This window comes from Eubalaena glacialis, chromosome 2, assembly GCF_028564815.1.
Source record: "Eubalaena glacialis isolate mEubGla1 chromosome 2, mEubGla1.1.hap2.+ XY, whole genome shotgun sequence".
Classification (NCBI taxonomy): Eukaryota; Metazoa; Chordata; class Mammalia; order Artiodactyla; family Balaenidae; genus Eubalaena; species Eubalaena glacialis.
In genome coordinates, this window is record NC_083717.1 from 20,983,304 (window position 1) to 20,997,821 (window position 14,518).

At 38.2% G+C, this 14,518-nt stretch overlaps 1 protein-coding gene across 2 annotated transcripts in view; it reads left to right on the top strand.

Annotated features, from left to right (window-relative positions):
* USP6NL (USP6 N-terminal like) overlaps positions 1-14,518 on the top strand; it is a 126,111-nt gene that overhangs the window by 59,084 nt on the left and 52,509 nt on the right. For both annotated transcript variants that reach the window (XM_061179486.1, XM_061179496.1), the window contains exons 2-3: positions 4,093-4,160; positions 6,487-6,569. In XM_061179486.1, the coding sequence (XP_061035469.1) occupies positions 4,093-4,160; positions 6,487-6,569 (151 nt within the window). The remainder of the gene's footprint in view (positions 1-4,092; positions 4,161-6,486; positions 6,570-14,518) is intronic.

Here is a 14,518-nt window from a genome sequence, read left to right on the forward strand (position 1 = left end):
ACTTGGTGTTGGGAAAGATTGGCATTTCTATTTAGTCTCTTCAAAGAAGCAGGTGTGGCTATATTTTATGAAATTAGTTTGACTTTAACTCTGTTCTCTTTTACATTCATTAACATTACAAAATTTTCTCCCCATCAGGAAATACAAGGATAAGAACTTTCTAAAGGAATTTAAAGATTAGTACTGACTTGATTTGGAGTCAACTATTCTAATCATGTTAATCATTTTATTCCCATAAAATTAGATACAGTTTCATCCAATTCCAGTACAACCCCTATTACTTGGCTAGGTCTCCTTTCTGGAAATCTCTAGACTGGAGATGACCCTTGTAAAGCATTGTATCTTACAGTTTGCCACAATGATGTTTTCTTGGGATACTTTGCATCTTCACTTCCCAACTCTATACTGTTTCCAGTTCTTGCCTTTACACTTTTAAACTTTTCATTGTTAAGTTGGAAATATAGTTGAGACTCCTAGGACTAGTAGCAGGAATAAAGGACTAGTATAAAATACTTCAAAGAAAGCACTCATTTATTGGATTTGGCCTAATCACCATAGAAATTCATGCTTAGCTGTTCTGGTAATGGAAATAGAATTTACTAAGTAGCCAAGTTTCCTAGTTTGAGTTTAATTTCTGTTAATTTGCTTTCCCTACCCTTTTGTAGAAGTGTGAGTGTAATGTGTTAAAGCTGGGTAACAGGAGAGGGAAAAAGGAATTGATGAAGGTTCATATGTCTAAAATAGGATAATAAATATGTGTATAATTGAGTTGAGTATCCCAGACTTCTGAATGTATAAGTTAACTGTGAAAATCTGAACAACTAACCTGTATTTTTGTTATTTTATTGAACCATTTATTATTTATTCACATTTCCCTCAAAGGATAGTATATTGACACTTTGTAGTCTGAGAAAAGCAGTGGCATAAACATTTTTTTTCCCAAATAAGCTTTAAGAAATTCACAAATTCCATTCTGCTGTTTTTACTATTATAAACAACCTTGTGCTTGTTTGATTATCTCATTATCATAAATTCCTAGAGGTGGAATTATTGGGTAAAGGAGATGCCTGTTTTTAAGATTTTTAAAAAATTTTATTTTTTTCTTTACTTTAGAAAACTTTTCTTGTGTCTTTTGTCCTTAATACTATTTAACATATAGACAGCACTTTGCTATTATATGGGTATTTATTGGGCTATAGTCTCTACCTATTAAGGTTTTTTTCCTTTTAATATTTATTTATTTATTTGGTTGTGCCGGGTCTTAAGTTGCGGCAGGCAGGCTCCTTAGTTGCGGCTCATGGGCTCTTTAGTTGCAGCTCACTGGCTCCTTAGTTGCGGCAGGCGGCCTCCTTAGTTGTGGCATGCAAACTCCTAGTTGCGGCATGCATGTGGGGTCTAGGTCCCTGACCAGAGATTGAACCCGGGCCCCCTACATTGGGAGTGCAGAGACTTAACCACTGTGCCAACCAGGGAAGTCCCTGTTTTTAAGATTTTTGATACATATTATCAAGTTGCTTTCCAGAAAGATTTTATACATTTGTAAGTCTACCCACAGCATAAGTAATGGCAGATTTCCCCACACTGTATCAAGATTGAGTAATATCAATGCATTTTTTTGGTCAGTGTGAGATAGGTGCAAAGTGGTATTTTATTTATTTATTTATATTTTTAGCTGTGTTGGGTCTTCGTTGCTGCGTGCAGGCTTTCTCTAGTTGCGGCGAGGGGGCTACTGTTCGTTGTGGTGCGTGGGCTTCTCATTGCGGTGGCTACTCTTGTTGTGGAGCACGGGCTCTAGGTACACGGGCTTTATTAGTTGTGGCATACGGGCTCAGTAGTTGTGGCGCATGGGTTTAGTTGCTCCACAGCATGTGGGATCTTCCCAGACCAGGGATCGAACCCGTGTCCCCTGCATTGGCAGGTGGATTCTTAACCACTGTGCCACCAGGGAAGTCCCTTTATTTTATTTTATTTATTTATTTTTTACATCTTTATTGGAGTATAATTGCTTTACAGTGTTCTGTTAGTTTCTGCTGTATAACAAAGTGAATCAGCTATATGCATACATATATCCCCATATCCCCTCCCTCTTGCTCCTCCCTCCCACCCTCCCTATCCCACCCGTCTAGGTGGTCACAAAGCACCGAGCTGATCTCCCTGTGTTATGCAGCTGCTTCCCACTAGCTATCTATTTTACATTTGGTAGTGTATCTATGTCCATGCCACTCTCTCACTTCGTCCCAGCTTACCCTTCCCCCTCCCCGTGTCCTCAAGTCCATTCTCTATATCTGCATCTTTATTCCTGTCCTGCCTCTAGTTTCATGAGAACCTTTTTTTTTTTTTAGATTCCATAGTTAGCATACGGTATTTGTTTTTCTCTTTCTGACTTACTTCACTCTGTATGACAGACTCTAGGTCCATCCCGCTCCAAAGTGGTATTTTAAAATTTGTATTTCCTTAGTTTCTGATGACTTGAGTTTTTTCCCCCATGTCTTGGCTTTTAAAATTAGCTTTTATTTTTATCAGAGCTGTACTTGGTGTAAAGATTCAGCAGCCTGTAAAACTTATTTTGAAAAATAAGCTGACTTCCACACCCCTCCCTCCGGGCTGCCCACCCCAAAGAAGTAATCACTCTCCACTCCCAGCTGATTCATTATCCCTTTACTTCCAAAGCGCTAGATACCATGCCTATATTGCCGCTTCCTGTTCTGCAGATTTAGTCATTATCTCATGGTTTCCTGCTTTGGAGGGTGAGGATTTGGTTTTCTTCCCTGCACTCACTCAACCTCTTACATACACACACGCATCCCTTCAACTCTCGGGGACTTGACTTCTTTAATCAACTCCCTGTTTTCAACCCCACCCTCACCTCTTCTCTGGAACCTCCATTTGCTGGGCCACTGAGGGCAAGGATTTAAAGAATCCCTATATTGTCATTTTAGTGGGGTTTTAGGAGGAATGGATATAAAAGTGTGTGTTCCATCTGCCATCTTTAACTGGACATCCTTTTTCGTGTCTTTAGTGATCTTTTTTATAAAGTAGTGGTTAAAATTATGGACTGTGGAGTCAATACTGTCTGGATTTGAATCTAGCTTTGCTGTTTACTAGCTTTGTGACCTTAGACAATTTGGTTAAAATCTCTAAACCTCATTTTTTTTCCATCTGTGTAATAGAATTAATCCAGTAAAGTGCGGTTGTGAGAATTAAGTGTGATAAGGCATGTAAAGTGCTTTCCGCAGTATCTTATTATCTGCCGGGCACTCTGTGCGAACACAGTGTTGTCACTGCTGTTGTTACTCCTGTGAATTTCTTGCTTATGACCTTTGCCCAGTTTCCACTGGAATGCTTGTCTTTCTTCTTGATCAGAGGTGCCTTTTATACAGTCTGTCATTGATCTTTTATTTTTATTTATGGTAGTTGGGGTGTGTAAGCATATCCACACTACTTCATGTTTTGACCTTTACTTGTTATCAGACAACGTTTTTGAAAGATAACCTGGTGGTAATAAGAAAGAAAACTTTATTTGTGGTTGTGTTGTGGTAGAAAACTGGAGATTATAATAGTAGTTGGGGCAGTTGATAAGGGAGACCTGAGAGGCTAAATGAAGAAATGATTATATTCATCATGTCAGAGAAATATTTTTTTTTAACTCCTGAAGTCTATCTTGCACTGATTTATTTTGTGAGCAAATTACCTAAAATTTTAAAAGCCTTTTTGAATGCTCTTCTCATCATCTACCCAAGTGGATTTCATCTGAAAACTTAGAGCTCTCAGTTCCAGTTTCTACTTTAATATTTATTTCTATGAAACTAGATCCAAAATTAACTCTTGAGGGATAAAATTTACCATATCCCCTAAGTTAATGCTGTGTTAACAAATTTGCTTTCTTTTGAGTATGGTATTGTAATATTGAAATGATAGATATGTTGATATTTCAAAGTTATAATTATGGATACTTTATTCGATTTTGCTGGTTTGTCATTTTAGGCAGCATTGATTTACTGTTTTATTTTCATTTGTTTTATCTTAGTTTTATAATTAATTAACTTTATAAATCTTTAAATAACAGTTCATTGAAATTTGATCTCTCCACAGATTCAAACCAGGATGTAGCAGTCAAACTTGCCCAGGAGCGAGCTGAAATAGTTGCTAAATATGACAGAGTAAGTATTCATATTTACTCTTTGAGTAATTTTTATTTACAAAAATATAAATAGAAATGGAGTTGCTTTTTGGAGAGCTTAAATTACAGCAGCAGTTTGTTTACTTCCCGTGACTGTTGAAGTCATCTTATTTCTCTGACTTCATCTCCGCATTTTTTCTCCCTCCTTCCCTGTGCTTTAGCCACTCTGGTCACTTGTTATTCTTCCAACACTTCTTCCAGGCTTGCTCCTGCCTCAGGGCCTTTGCACTGGCGATTTCTTCTTCCTGGAACACTTGTATCCTGGATACCTTCATGCCCTATTGCCTCCTCTTTTTCTTTGCCCAGATGCTACGTCTTAGTGAAATCTTCTCTGACCACACTGTTTAATACACCCCTCCACCCCCGGCTCTCTCTGTCCCCTTTCTCTTCTTTATTTTTCACCATAGCATTTAAAGTATCATCATACTTTATATTATAGTTTGTTTTCTGCTCTCCCTCCTAGAATGTAAACTCTCTGAGGGTAAGGATTTCTTTTGTTTGATTTGCTCTTGTATCCTAAATACCTACAATAGTTCTGGCTCATACTAGGTATTCAATAAATATTTTAATATATTAGTATATGGAATTGAATACCCATTTTATTTATAATGGATACGTGATGTTAAAAATTGAACATGGATCTGAAAATTTGAATTTATACATGATGTATAATCTCCATTAGCATTTTATCCTTAAGTTAATTATGGAATCTCATTTTTAATGCCCTAGAAAATCACAGTTGTTGACGATTTACATATATCCTTATTATTACCTTATCTCTTGAGATCTATAATGAGTTGTAGCCGTGATTTATAAATGTCATGTTTTATATTTATATCACTTGGATGTAATTTCGTACCTGTTATTTTTGATTATTTATGAGAATAACAGGAACATGAAATTATAGAAGGCCATCTGGACTGTGCCCTGCTTCCAGGGAGGCATACAGGCAGAGCTCAACTTAACAGTTATGTTCCCAGATTTGTTTTTAAGTTGGTTGTTTGGAACATCAGACACCGTTTCCCATTATTATGATTAGGTTTTAACGTAGTCTGTGAAAAACCTAATTAATTTATTTAACTGCTTAACTAATTTAAAACCAATATAACCATCGTTTGTTCATGCTCACGTGCATTTTTTTTTTTTTCATGCAGTTAACACTTAGTGACCAGGCCAAGTGTCATGCTAGGCCTTGGGGTTTCACTGTACAAACGTGAGTTACAAGGGGTCCTTGCCCACAAGATGCTCACGGCCTACTCAGAGAACGCATGAACAGGCAGTTATAAAACACCCACGAGACAGTCGGGTACTAAGTGTGAGACGTGAGGGATTAGTGTAGACTCTTGCCCTGGGGCTTCTGCTCTAATCAGTGCTGCTTCACAGCTCAGGAGGGGAGTGTGATGGGCAGTGGGCTGAGGATGGAGCTCTGGGCACACGGGCACTCGGTGGGGGCGGCCCATGAGGAAGCTGTCACAGAAGAGTGGGGGAGGGACAGGAGAACCAAGAGACGACGGTGTCATGAGGCTGAGCAGCACTGGCAAGCGCAGTGGAAAAATCCGCTCGGTGAGGGATCTGACGGTGGGAGGCCGGTTTTGACCTTGGCAAGGATAGTGTCAGGGCCAGTAGAGCTGGGAGTGAAGAGGAAGAGAGGCAAAGTAGGTAGCCTACTCTTCTGAGAAGTTAGCATGAAAAAGCAAGACGTACTTTTTTCTAAGATGTTTTCACTCTAAAACCTTCTGCGCGCGGGCTTTCTCTAGTTGCGGTGAGCGGGGGCTACTCTTCGTTGCGGTGCGCGGGCTTCTCATTGCGGTGGCTTTTCTTGCTGTGGAGCACGGGCTCTAGGAGAGTGGGCTTCAGTAGTTGTGGCACGCGGGCTTAGCAGTTGTGTCTCGTGGGCTCTAGAGCGCAGGCTCAGTAGTTGTGGCACACGCAGCACATGCGATCTTCCCGGACCAGGGCTCGAACCCACGTCCCCTGCATTGGCAGGCGGATTCTTAACCACTGCGCCACCAGGGAATCCCTGGCGGTTCATTCTTGAGTGGCTTCTTGTCCTCTGTTGCTCCCTCTTTCCCAGTCTGTTTCTCACAGGAACCCAGGTCTGATCACGGCTTAATGTCTTCCAAAGTTTGTATCAAAGAAATAGTGATTATTGCCAGAAATTTTTTTTTTAAAGTGAATTAGGGTCGATAATGCCTCAGTTCCAGCTCTTATTTTTACTAAGAAATAAGTCTTGTTTTTTGTTCTTTTTAAGAAATTATTCAGTTTTATATATTCCCAATAACACCCTTCTTTGTCCCCTATTATAGGGACGAGAAGGTGCAGAGATTGAGCCTTGGGAAGATGCTGATTACCTTGTTTACAAAGTCACGGATAGATTTGGCTTCTTACAGTAAGTTGCATAGTTTGAAAGCTAACTTTTAAAATTATGTTTCTATGGTCTCCTATTTTGTTGATTTTCTTTATTTTTAATAGCATTGCTCTGAATAAGATTCCAGGATTGATCCTGCAACATGCTTTTTTTATTAAATTCCCGGCATTTTTAACCTCTGTGATTGAAATTGAACTATAGTTAAGAATACAGTCTTTAATATTCATTGTGTTTTAGTAAGAACATTAAGTGCAGTGAATGAGTTATATTAATAATTTAGCAGAATTAAATGGAAATCAATAACACCTTGTATTTCAAAAATAATTATAAAATATTTTATTTTATATAAATGCATTTTAAAAATAATTAGCAGTTAGAACTTTAGTATCGTGCAGCCTAAAAATGAGCAATGAAAAGAAATGCCACTGATCTTCCTTATGGTGGGAAACGTATTCGTGTTATTGTTTCTCAAAATTAATTCCATTTATCCTGAGTATGTTACGTAAGGAGTCGAGAGAGGTCTAGAGCACTATAAAGTAAAGTAGTTAAAGTGATTTTGACTCTTAAAAACATCCTGAAATGATGTGAATTTGCCTGTTTGGTTCTGGCTTTGTTTAGTAAGATTCTCATGGGCTGGAGACTTTTCTGCATCTCTGTAGTTTGTATGGTTCCATACAATTTAGTGATTAACCTACTACTTATTCACATTTATCCTTTCCCAGTCTCATTTATTATAAAGAGGAAGAAGCCAGGGATTTTTATTTTATGATACATGATTAAATTTTGAGGGAGGAATACAATTTCTTAGGGAGTTCATAGCAGTAACTTTATAGTACTCAGACCTTCTTTTTCCTTTCTGTTCAGTTTTCTTGCATTTAGAAAGTATTTTGTTGTATCATGTTTTTCTCAGGGTAACACAAGCAAACAAACAGAAACAGTTCTGGGAGTTAGAAAGTATGCTCTTCTTCTGGCTTTGCTGGTTTCAGTTAACTATTTCACGCCTTATCTGTGAAACAGAAATCATTAACTGCTGCACATACTTAGGGGTACTTGAAGCTTTGAAGAAATAAAATGATAGAATACTATATACAGGTCTAGACAAACGTAAGGTGTCATTATGCTACCTAATGATATCAGCATATCCGAAATGTTCTCCTGTGTAGTTCTAATTAGAAGACTTTGAATTTCAGCAGACCAACAGAGCAGTGTGTAACTGTGATGAAAATACGTTCCTAAGGGAAACCCCCACTTCAGCTTTTTTTTTTTTTTTAAGTAAATCAAACTTGGCCACAAATGGGACAGGAAATGATTTTACATTTGTGTGGGTTAATGTGCAGATCTGAGGTATGTGAATGCTGTTTGGAAGGACACTTTGAGCATTTAGCACTGTCAAGATCAGTGGGTCCCAAAATCTGCACATTAAAATTAGTTGGAAAATGTTTGTTTGTTTGTTTGTTTGTTTAAATAGATATCTGGGTTGTATCCCAGATTTTAATTCAGAAGGTAGGGTACAACTCAGCTGATTTTGACCTCCCCAAGTGTTTGTGATGGGCGCGAACCACTACAAAGGATGTTTTTATCATAAAATGGTCTAATATAGGACAAAATGCGTATGAAAAATCCATGCATTCCAGAAGGGTCTAGGAATTACCTAAATTCTCTTTTCTCATTGCTTGAAACGACTAGGTTCTGGCCCAAGAGCCTAGCCTGTGTCTACAATCTAAAAATCACACTCAGTTACTCCATGTTTCTTTTTACCTCTGTGCTGAGGTCCATTTGGCTCTAGTGGGGAAAAAAAGCCAGTCAGTGATTTACCTTAATAATATTAGCTAATATTTATTGAGCACTTACTGTGTGCCAGGCACTGTTCTAAGCTCTTAACATGGATTATTCCTCTCAAAACTTCTTTGGGATAGGTACTCTTTTTGTCTTTTTTTAGATGAAACTGAAGCACAAAGAGGTCAAGCAACTTGCCCAGGATGCGCTCGCAGTAAATGTCGGGTTGGGGAACTGACCGTGGCAGCCTCAGGGCAGAGCCTGAATTCTGACCTTCTGCATTCTATTGCCTCTGTAGTTTTAATAAGAGAAACATCGAAGAAGCTCTTTGAAATGCCTAGAAAGAAAATTAAAGGGGGAAAGAAGAGTGCCTAAGGAGAGGGATCTGTTTGAAATGATCCCACTCCTCAGATGGACGCTCACATAGCTGGTGAGCTCAGCGGTCTTTGAAAACGAAGCCCAACCAGTCCTCATACTGCCCCCCTAAATTTTTTATTAACTCCATGGTGCAATCCTAAAGCAGGCAGCACGAATAAAAATAATGAAGCATAGAAATGGATTTTAGTGTAGTGTTAGGCTTTATTGAATTTCACCAAAGTCATTGATTTTTGTTACAGTGTTTCATTTCAGTGAGACACTTTCTCCCAAGGTTGCTGCTGGGGTTTTTGCGCTATTGAGTAAAGTCACCTGGCCTAGGCATTTTAGACGTTGCTCCCTGTCACACCTTGATCAAGAGCGTTTCTTTCTGCTGTCTTAGTTCTTTGTAATTTCTGATTGGTTCTGTGATAAACATGGGTTTTAAGTGTCAACGTCAATAAAATGGTAACTTTGCAGCCTTCTCTGAAGGCTGCTGACTTCATATCTAATTACAGTTTTTGTAACTTAAATTACTTGTTATGATATATGGAGAAGGATGACAGTAATTAACAAATACAGTATAGGACTAACTTGGTTTTATAACAGATTTCACAATAAATATAAAAACTGTTGCCAAACCAGCCTGGCGTGATGCTGGAACAGGGCCGTCTTTGTTTAGTGCGCAGAAATAGGGAGCTGTCCCTAGCTGCACGCCTGTGATGGACTTGTATCTGGAGAATGGAGAAATTGAGCTTATTTAAGAACTTAGAGAACTTTCAGTACTTGAACTTTCAACACGTTTTTCAAAAATAGTGACTGTTAGTCTGCTCGACAAAGAATGCTTGGTATTTGGATAATGATAGATAATGCTTTTAGGCCACAAGTTATTAATAGAAGAATTAGAAGGAAATTGTTTCAAAAATAAAGATAAAATTAATACCAAGCTTCAGCTTTTCAACTACTTACCAAAATGTGTATATTTATAAAATTTAGCACATTGTCTGTAGTTTAATGTGACTATATAAATATTTGTAAGCCAGAATAATGGTGTTTTTGTTTTTAAAGAATATCTGTTTTAATGACGAGGCCTTGAGAACTCTTTCTACCCATCCAATAATTTTGACTAGAGTAAATCTAAACTTAGGCAAAATTTGCTACAAAATGAGAAATAAAATTTAGTCAATATATTGAATAACTGATTTTCACAAGTTAACTTTTATGTTTCCAAATGAAAGTTTATCTCATAGTTACAGAAATACTCCGTTTGAGCTATTGAGAAATTACAAGCACGTGCACTCTAATTAGTAATTCTTTTAAGCTTAATAGCAGATAAAAGAAAATAGATCCAGGTAAGGTCCCTGTGTTTCCAGTGATGGCTACGTTGTTGTTTTTACTTTGTGTATTTCTACAAGGCGTAGCTTCTTGCTGTCAGCTTGGTGTTTTCTTTAAGCAGGCTCTAGGTGCCTCTTTCCATTAGATGACAAACCTTCGTTTTCTAAAGCAGGGGTAGGCAAACATTTTCTGTAAAGAGGCAGATATTAAATACTTTTTGGCTTTGCGAACCATATGGTTTTTGTTACAGCTATTCAACTCTACCATGGTAGCATGAAAACAGCCATAGACAATATATAAATGAGCATGGTGGTGTTCCAGTAAAACTTCATTTACAGAAACAGGCCGATGGCCAGGTTTCATTCAGGGGCTGTAGTTTGCTGATCTAAAGGAACACTGCACTCACCCAGATTTTGGTCTTCCCTTTCTTCTACTTGGAGGATATTTAGGTGGCAAGGTAAAGATGCATACATGAATGCAGGCATGCGTTCATCCTTCCCTTCACACATTCATTCAGCAACATTAGTACACTCCTGCAGCATGCCAGCCATGGTGCCTGAGGGTGCCACAGTGTTTTACGTGTGTATCTATACATTGTGTATAGCTCTTGATAAGGCACAGTTCCCTGTTTTCTCTTTGGAAGGCTGTGAAAGAGTGTATGCCAACACAGAGACTTGAAGAGGAAAAGTTCTTTGGAGATCAGTGGAACACATAGCAGATTTTGTATGAAAGATTTTAGAAATGGAGCAATAATGCAAGAAAATTCATGAATGGACCACATTCTATCTATGAGGTCTTAAGACTTTATAAAATTCAACATCCATTCAGGATAAAAACTTATAACAAAATGACTATGGAGTGAATGTACCTCAGCATAATAAAGGCTACATGACAGGCTTGCAGCTAACATCATGCTCAATGATGAAAAACTGAAAGCTTTTCCTCTAAGATGAGGAACAAGACAAGGGTGCCCACTCTCACCTCTTTTATTGAACATAATATTGGAAGTCCTAGCCAGAGCAATTAGGCAAGAAAAAGAAATAAAACACATCTAAATTGGAAGGAAAGAAGTAAAACCGGCTCCATTTGCAGATGATATGTCTGTCTATATAGTCTCTAAAGACTCCACTAAATGTTGGAACTAATAAACGGATTCAGTAAAGCTGTAAGATACACAATCAGCATACAAAAACCAGTTGTATGTCTATACCCTGGTAACAAACTATCAGAAAGAAATTAAGAAAACAGTCTCATTTACAATTGCATCAAAAAGAGTAAAATACCTAGGAATCAAGTTAACCAAGGAGGTGAAAGACCTGTACACTGAAAACTGTAAGACACTGATGAAATATAAGTAGACACAAATAAATGGAAGGATATTCCATGCTTGTGGATTGGAAGAATTAATATTGTTAAAATGTCCATACTTCCCAAAGCAATCTACAGATTTAATGCAGTTTTCATCAAAATTCCAATGGCATGTTTCCCAGAAATAGAACAGTCAATTATAAAATTTGTGTGGAACCACAGAAGCCCCGGAATAGCCACAACAATCTGGAGAAAGAAGAACAAAGCTGGAGGCATCATGCTTCCTGATTTCAAACTCTATTACAAGTTATAGTAATCAAAACAGTATGGTACTGACATGAAAACAGACACATAGATCTGTTAGAGTCCATGCATACGTGGTCAATTAATTTATAACAAAGGAACCAAGAATATACAATGGGGAAAGGACAGTCTCGTCAGTAAATGGTGTTGGGAAAACTGGACAGCTACATTCAAAAGAATGAAATTGGACCACTATGTTATACCATACCCAAAAATCAAGTCAAAATGGATTAAAGACTTGAACATAAGACCTGAAACCATGAAACTCCCAGAAGAAAAATTAGGTGGTAACCTCCTTGTCATTGGTCTTGGTGATGATTTTTTGGATTTGACACCAAAAGCAAAGGCAACAAAAGTAAAAACAAACACAAACAAACAACAAGTGGCACTACATCAAGCTAAAAAGTTTCTGCATAGCAAAGGAGACCATGAAGAAAATGAAAAGGCAGCCTACTGAATGGGAGAAAAGATTTGCAAATCATATATCTGATAAGGCAGGGGTCCCCACCCCCCGTCTGTGGACCGGTACCAGTCTGTGGCCTATTAGGAACCGGGCCTCACAGCAGGAGGTGAGTGGCAGGCGAGTGAGCAAAGCTTCATCTGCTGCTCCCCATCGCTCGCATTACCACCTGAACCAATCCCCCCCACACCGTCCGTGAAAAATTGTCTTTGACGAAACCGGTCCCTGGTGCCAAAAAGGTTGGGGACCGCTATGATAAGGGATTAATATCCAGAATATACAAAGAACTTATACAACTCTAGCCAAAAAAGCCCTCCAAACAGTCCAATAAAAAAATGGGCAGAGGATCTGAATAGGTATTTTTCTAAAGCAGATGGCCAACAGGTACATGAAAATGTGTTCAGCATCACTAATCATCAGGCAAATGCAAATCAAAACCACAGTGAGATATCACCTTGCTCCCGTTAGAATGAATATCATCAAAAAGACAAGAAATAACAAGTTTTGCAAGGATGTGGAGAAAAGGGAACCCTTGTACACTGTTGGTGGGAATGTAAATTGGTATAGCCACTATGGAAAATAGTATGGAAGTTCTTCAAAAAATTAAAAATAGAACTACCATCTGATCTAGGAATTTCACTTCTGGGTATGTATCTGAAGGAAATGAAAACACTAACTCAAAAAGGTATCTGTACCCACCATGTTCATTGCAGCATTATTCTCAATAGCCAAGACATGAAACAACCTAAGCATCCATCAACGGATGAATGGATATGTGGTGAATATATTCAGTGGAATATTATTCAGCCATAAAAAAGAAGGAAATTCTGCCATTAGTAACAACATGGGTGGACCTTAAAGGCATTATACTAAGTGAAATAAGTTAGGGAAAGACAAATGCTGTATGATCTCACTTACATGTGAAATGTAAAAAAAGAAAAACCCAAACTCATACATATAGAGAACATACTGGTGGTTGCCAGAGGCGGGGGTAGGACCTGCCTGGCACAGACCATGTAGCCTGAGCAGATGATTCGCACCATTCCACAGACGTGTGCAAAACTTGGTTCTGATTCAGTGTTGCGAACAGGCACAGTTAGGTCTGTTAGTCTTGTTTAGTGAATAGGAGGACACTGAAGAACTTGTCCTGTGGTGGCAGCCAGAGTTGGCACTTCATTTGCAGGTAGGAATGTTCAGTGTTCAGTGTTAGGTCAGGATCTGCTCAAATCAGCTGCACAGAAGGTTGCTCTTGCCCAGGGCAGTCCAGCCCACTCACCCCAGAAATACCATCGTTGGTACGCACAGAGGTTGCCAGATGTTCTTATTCTTTCAAGATGCCCTTGCTGACCTAATCACCTAGCAAGTACATTCCAGTAGTGTTGACAGGCCTTCTTCTGCCAGTACATGAAGAATGGATGGGTGCCATTCATGCATCACTGGTAATTCATGCATTACTAGTAATCAGGATTACAAATCAGCAGGGAAAGTTAGACTAAGAGCATAACAAAAGCTATTTAAAAAAAAAAAAAAAAAAGGTGAGTAGGCACTTCAAAAAAAAAACACCTTATATTTAATCCTCAGATATTCTTTTTCTTGAGAATTGGTTTCTTAGCCTGTGTTTCATATACTCTTGCACAATCTGAAGATAGATACTTATCTAAGTTTGAACCCACTGGGTTAGATAGTGCTGAACATCTCTGTATTAGGATAAGTGATGGTGTCTGAGTGAAAATGTTAGTTTTCTTATCTGTGAAATGAGGGGGTTGGACTATCTCTCTGAGATCTCTTTTGGCTCTTACACCTTTTGGTCAGTTTCATTGCTGTAGCTTCATGCTTCACCTAAGGACTCTCCAGAGTAGCAAAAGAGTGCTTTTGAAAATGCTGGACTCTTGAATACTAACATATTATACTCTTAAAAGTGTTATTATCTGGTGTCAATAGAAACTAAGGGAAGAATATGGATAGTTCTTGTCAAAACATCAGTACTACTGATAGACCAACTCAAAGCACATAGCACTGTTTACAGATAGTACATTGTTTTCATATTACTGACAATTAATTCAAGAGTCTCAGAATGTTTTATATTGGAGGTGGTATCACAAAATTACTGTATCAGAGAAATGGATTTGATCTTTTATTATATTTACATTTTTAAAAATTATTCCCATTGAAGTTTCGAAGAAGCTTTCCTTATTTACAGAATAAAAGTTGAAGTTTTCTTTTTAATTCATAAATCCATGGGAGGCAGTTTTATTTCCTTATACTAATTTTTTTGAACAATCATTTGTTACAGGCTATAGTTGAAGACAGAAAGTGGAGGTGATGGTCTAGGGTAGAGGTTGGCAAACTATGGCCTATAGGCCAAATCCAGCTCACCACCTATTTTTGTAAACGTTTTATGGGAACAAAACCACACTCTATTTACGTGCTGTCA